The 9487-nt window shown below is 35.9% G+C and overlaps 1 protein-coding gene across 1 annotated transcript; it reads left to right on the top strand.

Annotated features, from left to right (window-relative positions):
- The first annotated feature begins 5154 nt into the window (after positions 1 to 5154).
- Positions 5155 to 5838, top strand: LOC145682305 (E3 ubiquitin-protein ligase SIAH1-like). Its single transcript, XM_081753882.1, has one exon. The coding sequence runs from the start codon at positions 5155 to 5157 to the stop codon at positions 5836 to 5838; it is 684 nt and encodes a 227-aa protein (XP_081610008.1).
- Positions 5839 to 9487: the final 3649 nt, after the last annotated feature.

The following is a 9487-nucleotide window of genomic DNA, read 5'->3' on the forward strand; positions in this document are numbered from 1 at the left end:
TGGCATAATATAAATTTAATCTTATCTGCTTCTTCAATTTTCTTCTTCAATTCCAACAAAGTGACAATTTTCTTCTATTACTACTATAATATACAATACATACACCAGAAGGTTTGAAAATCGCAAACTGTAACTAATCAGAAACGCGTTTTTAGTTTCCATGGCCAGGGTCGAGGATTGAAAAAAATATGCTATTCAGATTTTGTTTGCAATGCAGTGAGCAGAGTGGGTCGGTGGCTCAGAGTAGGTCATGGTAAGAGGTGGGTCGCAGTTAGTGATGGTAGGTTGTGGGTCGCAGTTAGTGATGGTAGGTTGTGGGTCTCAGTGGATTATATAGTGTTGACCCATGACCCACTGACCCACTCAGAAACCTCGATCCACGTGACCCACTGCCACACTCTAACTCTGAATTTGATAGCAATAGAAGATTGAAGACAAAAATTGCATGTTCACCATATTTTGTTGTTTTACTTCAAGCAAGGAAGAACGCGCCAATAGCGTTTGTGATTTTTACTGTCCCCATTGTTTCTGTCTTTTGTCCCTGTACAAAACTGAAAAACTGGAAAAGTGAGTAAAACGCGTAAAAATAGGAAACATAAGGTACTGAGAAATGTGCATTAAATTAGTTAACTTTTAAAAACGGTCCAGTGTCCTGAAACACCAGATTCCTAACAACATAAGTATCTGTGCAGTGCCGTGAAGTGAAAATTTAGGGCCCCAGGCGAGAGCATATGGCAACCCCGTTCGTACATATGAGTTGTCAACTTAAAGTTGAATTCTTTGGACTATTCTTTCTGCATAATTCTTTACCATTTTAAAATGACTGAAATCAGAATGTTTCACAATTATTGCATTGGGACTGTAAAAGTGTATAATTACTAAATTTACTGCACATCCAGTTCTTTCCTTCTCCCACAACAGTATGTCTTAGAGTAATGGCTTAAGTGTTAGTTTTATATGCTGGGGTCTGGGGTTCGATTCTGGCTGTAGTAATTAAGGAAAGTTTTATAATTTGCAATGTTGATGCTTCTGATGTATAGTCATGCTTCTGATATATAGTCATGTATTGACATGAAAAATATTCAATTTCTCTGAGTCTCAGAGTTGAGACGACTTCCTTCACATGAGAAATGGCAACAATACAAAATTACGTCATCTGTATCAACGTTCATTCGTAACTGTCTGGGAATATGGACAAGAACTGATGAGCACATAAGGGCGAAACAGGTCCTTACTGCTGTAATAAGGGCCAAAAATGAGTTCCTAGCTGTGCACAAATTGCTAACAGTGATCGAACTTACAACTCTAGTCACGAGAATGATCCTATTTAAGATGTCACCTCACCTTTCTGCCTAGAAGAAGGGCGAAACCAAATGCATTACTGTTATCAGCTAACAAATACGAGGGTCATTCGGAAAGTAAAGAACGTTTTGCGCTAGCGCGTGCGCGTGTTCCTCCACCCCCGCTGCCGCTGGGTTATTGACCTGGGCATGCTTTAGCCTCAGTCTGGCACCAGCTGCGATCCGCTACGTTCCCTCCTTGCTTCGCTGTGCGACTGTAAAATGTGTGACACAATTACTGATCCCGCCAAGTGTGAGGTTCGTGGTGTGATAATATTTTTAAATGCAAGAAAAGTGCGTCCGATAGAAATTTATAGACAAATCACTGAGGTGTATGGAAATGTAATGAATGAAGCATCAGTTCGTAAGTGGTGCATTACGTTTAATGACGGACGGACGAATGTGCACGATGAGGAACGCTCGGGCCGGCCTTCTGTTGTGACTGACGAACTCAAAGGAAGAATTGAGCGGAAAATTCAAGAGGATAGGCGATTCACTATTGATGGGCTGCACGAATTCTCTCCTGAAATTTCAAGAACTGTGTTGTACGAAATTGTCAGTGGTGAACTTGGTTACAAAAAGATTAGTGCAAGGTGGATGCCTGGGCTGTTATCGCAGGAACACAAAACCAAGCGAATGGGAGCCGCATTGACTTTTCTCAGCCGTTACTATAAGGATGGCGATGAACTTTTAAATCGTATTGTTACTGGAGATAAGACGTGGATTTCGCACATCACTCCAGAAACAAAGCGCCAATCCATGGAATGGCACCATTCAAATTCTCCGAAAAAGCCGAAAAAAGCCAAACAAATTTTGAGCACCAGAAAGGTTATGACTACGGTCTTTTGGGATCGTAAGGGTGTTTTGCTCGTTGACTACATGCAGAGAGGTGAGACCATAAATGCAGCTGCCTACTGTCAGACGTTACGTCGCCCTCGCCGCGCGATTCAAAACAAAAGGCGCGGATTGCTGACCAGCAGCGTCATCTTCCTCCACGACAATGCCCGTCCTCACTCCGCGGCATTGACGAGGGACTTGCTTCAGCAGTTTAAGTGGGAAGATTGGGAGCATCCACCCTATAGTCCAGACTTAGCCCCAGTGACTTCCACCTATTCCCAAAGTTGAAAGACTTTTTGGGTGGAAGCCATTACGGCAGTGATGATGAACTTAAGGAAGCTGTTAGTGATTGTTTCAACAGTTTGGCGGCAACTGTGTATGCCGAAGGCATAGAAAAACTTGTACCACGATATGACAAGTGTTTAAATTTACACGGCGACTACGTCGAAAAGTAACATAAGTATCACATAGAATGTAACACAAATTTCGCCTTTGTATATCAGTTATTAAAGTGTTTATACAAAAACGTTCTTTACTTTCCGAATGATCCTCGTATTTATATTTCATTTCTTGTTTTCATAATATGATAATTCCTTCTGTAAATCAATAAACGTAATAATATTTTTGCATACATGTGTAAACCTAAGAAACATCTGACATATACTATATCTTTTCTATTCCTGTGAATTGCTTCAACTATGTTATTTTTTCTTTCCTTCTGGATAATAATAATAATAATTAAAATAATAATAATAATAATAATAATAATAATAATAATAATAATAATAATAATAATAATAATAATAATAATAATAATAAAGGGACAACAGAATTACAATACCAAATCCATAACCATTACCTTCCCATAGAGACAAATTAACGGGATTTGAACCCAGGTAGCTACAATTCCAGTTTCCTACTGTCACATTTGCTTTTAAATAAATCACCCTAGCCGGGGTAATGTTTGTCACTGGCGCCTCATGTCCCTTCGACTTTTTCCAAACACTACAGGAACACGAACACAGAAATACCGAGGACTGTTAAAATTGCGTCCTTGCTCTTCAGAGAAATTCGAATCCCTAGTGGATTGCGCCTCACGATCAGAAGCCACACGTCCGAGATCCCTCGGCTAGTGCAACCGCCACAATTTTCAACAAATTCCTCATATGTATATAAGAAAATAAACTAGTAGTTACGGAACATAGACATAGAACTGTCTATTCTAGCCGTGTTAATACGACTCAAACAATGTGAAAATAATTTCTGTCGTCTTTTCGTCTTTGGAAATTAGTATTTATGGTAAAAAAAGAAATATAATGTAAATCGGGAGCATCCCTGAAACCGATGACGTAGCCTCAACTTGAAAAACGTTTCGTGATATTTTCCTCATTGAGGAACTTTTATATAACTTATTTTTGAGTTAAAAAGGTAATCTCGAGTAAGTCATTGTAACACTCACATAAGCGTTAGTATATTGTGTATTTTCTTCCATGAGACGATTTTAACTAGTTTGGGTGGAAAATGAAGTGGAGCGCTAGGTGAATGCTTGGCCAATTGAACTTCTATCCGGTAGACCCGGGTTCAATTTCCGGCCAGACTCAAGCTTTTTCAAATGTTTCAATTTCAATTTCAATGCATAATCAGTGTGACAAGAAAGATCTTCTCTTCCCTAGAAAGAAAAGAGATGTTGGAATAGGAGAATTGGAGAAGGTCTGTCATTGAAGACAGTGATTTACAAAACCTATATTCAGTGGTTGTTCCAGATTTGTTATTTTCATCTACTTTCAAGCATTTTCTGATTCAGGTGTGGTCAGTGATTTTATTCCTTTGATTATAAATTACATACACAGCAATATTGAGATTAATATATGGTGTTCATCGGACAACATGCTCTGAACCAGAGAAATTCATGTCAGAATGGAGAAATGTTTCGTGCGTCACCTACTCACAATTTTACTTGCATAAGGACATAACTCAGTGCTACCAACTGCTGTCAGTGCCGAGAAAAGTTACGTGTAAGTCGGGTTGCATGTGTCCAGGCGTTCTCACAACTGCAAATTACCTGGACTCCAAGTAAGGGAATTAGAGTACTTAGGAGGAGATACTTTCGTGGTTCGCTGTACCTAGGTAATGTATTACCATTTCGTTTCGAGTATTTGTCGAATGGTATATATATGGCCTATAGTTGATCGATTTCGTCTAAATCCGAATTGATAATCTCCAATAATTCATATGCGTATGAGGTCAGTCTTGATAATAGAATGTTTGAGAGGATCTTATAGGATGTTGACAAAAGAGAAATGCCTCGATAATTATTACAATTAGTGTTGTCTCATTTCTTGTGAATTGGAACAATGATGGATTCTTTCCACCCTTGTGGCAATTCCTGCTTGTTTCACATAAGGAGAGTAAGTTTGTGGATCTTGTTCCACAATTTTTCGCCTTCAGCTAAAATTAACTCAGCCATAATATCATCTTTACCCTGAAATTTGTGTTTCATATATACTGTACATATTCAAATATTCATAAGGAAGTGTAGCAAACAAATCATTCGTTTAGAAATAATTCAAATAAAATAACTATGTACTTAAAATAAAGTTAACCTTCTTTACAAAATATTTAGAATGGTGTTCCTGACTTGTAATAGAATTACTAGCTAGAATCTACACAATAAATGCAAATGTATGTATTACATATTTCATAGCATATTTCCCTACCATTTTAACACCCATATTTTTAAATGAGAATAATATTTATTTTCAATGAAACACATTTATGAATCACATAGCTCTCATAAGATTTATAAGATTTATTTTCGGTCTAGACCATTAATTCTTCAGCTGTTCTATTTTATATTCAAAGTTGAAACTTACCCTCAATACACATTGTTTTGTTTTTATTGTAGATCAGAACTGAATCAGACTACCTGAGTTCATTCTGGGACACTTTGAGATGCCCTGTCTGTAAGGATATACTGATGCCGCCAACTAAACAATGCGAAAATGGTCATTCTGTTTGTAAAGATTGTAAAGACCAGCTTGCAACATGTCCAGTATGCCGACAAGACATGTCTGGACCTCGTAATTTCAATGTTGAAGAAATGGTTCGTAAAATTCCACTACCTTGTAAATACAGAGAAGAAGGATGTCCAGCAACTTTGATCCTTGCAGAGAAGAGAAATCACGAGAACACTTGTGAATACAAAACTATAAAATGTCCTGTTGAAGGATGTAATGTCTTTCTGACTACAAATAAACTGAAGACCCATCTGTCAATGTATCATTTGAACATAACAGTCAAAGTTGGAAAGAAATGCACATTTCCGGAAACCTTCTCCTTTCATTTCCCATTCCCTAGAGGAAATATGTCAGAGATTCTTGAAATACCCGAATGGGGTCTCTTCTCACTGAAGACGGAACCAGCTTCAAAAGGAAGCATGTATTTTATTGTTCGAGCTGTTGACACAAAGGAAGATGCTAAGAAATTTCGATTCCAGGTCTGCTTGCGTGATAAATCCCGTCGATCTCTTTGTTACGCCTCTGACGTAGAATCTGCATATGGTCCCTCAGAAGAAATTGCTCTCAAAATGCAGCCATGGGTCATATCGAAAGCTCTTTTTGATATCTACAATAATTGGCTTGTTGTTTATATCTGGAAATAAGTATTCTGTTCTTATCCTGGTTTATGCCCGTCAAACGAAAATCTACTCGTACGCTATATTCCTCTAATCTTTGGAACATATGTGAAACAGGAGATATCAAAATGTGTGATTTGCACATTATTTCATGAATATTACATCATATGAATGATGTTTAAATTTGAATTTTTACCTGCTAAATAAATAACTTGACTTGCAATATATCCAGCTAAATGAGGAGAAGGGAACTCCATTTTCAAAATAAAATCTCGTTATGCAAAAAAGAGATAAAGTTTACACTTTCAGTTGTAAACACTTAACATATTTTATGACACTTTTAACAAGGTGTGGTTTTACAATGAGATATTGGAGGTAGGGCTAACTATACTGGTTTCACATTGTAACTCACGTTTTTCCTGTAGTAAATTACAGTACATGTTTCCCAACGTTATAGCATATTATAAACAGGCTATGTAAGAAAGGGAAAGGAACATATTTTTCACAAACTTAAAACACAAGTAAACCACACAAATAAATCTTTGGTATCATCAAACTAAAAATAACTAAATTATTCGTATCATGTACAGAAAAATGAAGCAGCGTGTATCATAACCTTGTTTCGTAAGATGTTCCAATAAATCACATTTAGTTCATTGCTTACGTTATTTTGATAAAAGACTAGCTGAGAAATCAAAAGTATGAGTCCAATGAGATACTGTTACTGTAAAGCAATGGTGATGTCAGGGAATAGCGTGGGGGAGATTTCTGTCTGTTGAAATATAGTTTTTCTCGACAGTTTCTTTATTTGTACATTTGAATTCTTCTGAGTATTCTTTATTTATACACTATATTGTTTCTCGAGCTCTTTTAAAGCAAAATGTTTCTTCAAAGAGTGAGATTCTTTTAAACAAAACTTTCCGTTTTATTCAACTACACCCAGTGTCTTTCTTTTTCCTTCCAACACTTGCTCTTTCCTTACATTGTATCACATCACTAATAATAACTTATTCTTAAATAATGTTCTAAACGCTTTCTTTTCAAAACGTTCCCAAATGCTGATCTCCTCTTGTCCTGCACTTACGGTTCTCTTTTACGATAGCTTCTATCACATTTCTTATAAGACATTTCTTGCTTAAGTAATGACCTAACCAGTTCTTTCTTCTTTTAAACCCTTTATTCTTTACTCTCAAGCAATATCGCATTCTATTGCATTATCTGCACGAATTATAACTTCAGTAATTATTTAATTGGCATTATTGCTTTCATATAATATTCATATACATGATTTGCGGGTCGCTTCTTTAGATACTTCTAATCTTCGTCAACACGGGGCTATCAATTTTAGTATTGTAGAAGCTTTATCTCCTGCGTTCCGCTAAAGTTCTTTTTTTATTTGAAGTGTCTTTCTCTGTAAGAAAATATTTCAACGAAACTGTTGGTAATTACTGAGAGTATTCTTATGATATTTTACCATAATAGGGCAATGCTTCTCAGTAGCTACATATAAAACCTACTTTATGGCAATGTTACTTTGAAATAAACACCCTATATTTTGTAACCAAAGTACAAAAATCCTTTAAAAATTACGCAATTATCATCAGGAGGACATTGTTCAACAATAAAAGCAAACTAAATATTTTAATGGTAATGCTCTCAATGGTTGCCAATTAAAGGGTTAGCCATTACCACGATTATCTTTCTCTTCTTCAACACTTACTCTTATATTCTGCAATACTTTCTATCACATCTCTAATAACACAATATATTCTCAAATAATACCCTATACACTTTATTATCATCTTTTAACTGCCTTCATTATTGTCCTTCTCTCGGTCAACACTTACTCGTAATTCTATCATACCGTCTGTCACATTCCTAACAATACAACTTAATGTCAAATCATGCCCTGAACAATTTCTTTTCCTAGTTCTATCTCCATTATTGTTTCTCTCTCCTCAACTCTTACCGTTACATTCTACCATACATTCTATCACATCATTAACAAGATTTTTCTTTCTGAAATGATCTAACAAATTTATCTTCCAATTTTTAATTACTTCCAGCTTGAACTATTTCCCCACCTTCAGTAACAATTTCTCAGTAGCTTTTTAGTTCCATCCAACTAATTTTCCTCGTTAATCGCCACAGGCACACTTTTGAATGCTTTTGGTCAGACTTTGAACGCCGATTGTCAGTTTCCTTCGCTATTCCTTAATGTTACGTTTCTCAAGAATACTACGCTGGCGTGAATTTAAAATTAAACACTAAATGTCATACATGAAGCCTTCATTTAATAGAGTTAATATTGTACACAAATTTTAAATATGTGTTATGGAAATTTAGTTATAAGTACAATATTCAGAGATGTCTCTCTGTAAATATCCATTAGGTTGAAAATATATGTAATGAGATAATGATAGTGGATTACCCTTAAAGCTTATTGATGTTATGGTATTAATGTTATATGCTTCTATTTGCATTTTATTCTTGTATAAAAAACAAGTATAGTTATTAATTTCTATGATTAATTATTTAAATAATTCGATAACGAAAACAATCAAAACAAGTATTCCCGTTTTCCATCTACTTTTCTTAAACAATCAAACATATTAAATAATATAAAAAAGAGAAAAATACATTATTTGAGACGCCAATCTAAAGCAATTGTCTTTAATTGACAGTAAATTATTTCGTTTAGTGTTTTGATGTTTATTTATAGAGGATATGCATTATGATCTCGTGGTAAGAAGTGATTTCGAATGATATTTATGTGATCATAGTGGATCTGAGAAAAGCCAGGTTGAGAGACGCGTGTATTCAAATGGTGCTTCTGTTGGATTTCAAACTCAAGGTGACCATGGTACTGTCTAACATATAAACCTATCACATAAATTTTATAATATTAATTGTTCTCTAGTTTGCAAGTGAGATTATAAAGGGTGATCCAAAAGTTGGTTATCTCAAAAATGTTCAGAGAAGACATTTACTATTAGAATACATAGTAGTAAATCACATAGTAAATGCTAGATATGACCTTTGTTTCTACACAGAAATGAAGACACACAAATCAGAAACAATATTTCGCAGCATGACAGCACACTTTCCAACGAATTGTTCCACATTTATTGGTTTGTTACCATGGAACAGTTCCTCAAAAAGAGTTGACAGACGGAAAGTCTATGCCACAAGATCAGGAGATATTGAAGATCAGAGGGCCCTTGAAATGATTTTGTTCTCAGAAAACTTAGCTAAAATGTCCATAGTTGCAGTCGCATTATAACATGTGACTTGTTTATGTTGAAAGCACGAGTAACCTACCTTCGTTCTCCATAAGATAATGAACGGTTCCACTATATGCTGATAAACCTCAGTTGTTACTGATCGTCGAAAACATGTGATCTACAGTTCTGTTCCTGAATATGGCACTCCACACTCCTGATTTGTCCTCGCGGTAGATGTGAAGGTTGTCGCTTGCTTGATACCGGACATTCTACGCGTTCACTGCTTGACGCAAATAGAACAATGCCTCATTCGAGAAGAAGGTGAAGTAAAGTCTGGTAATGTTTCGTCGCGTAAAATATCTAAATCAAAAGCAGAATGTGGCCGTTAATCTCTGAAAGGTGATTGAAATATTTGGTGAAACATATAAACTCTTTCTTTGCTATACTACCAC

Source organism: Thermobia domestica, chromosome 3 (assembly GCF_964235325.1).
Source record: "Thermobia domestica chromosome 3, izTheDome1.hap1.1, whole genome shotgun sequence".
NCBI classification, from domain to species: domain Eukaryota; kingdom Metazoa; phylum Arthropoda; class Insecta; order Zygentoma; family Lepismatidae; genus Thermobia; species Thermobia domestica.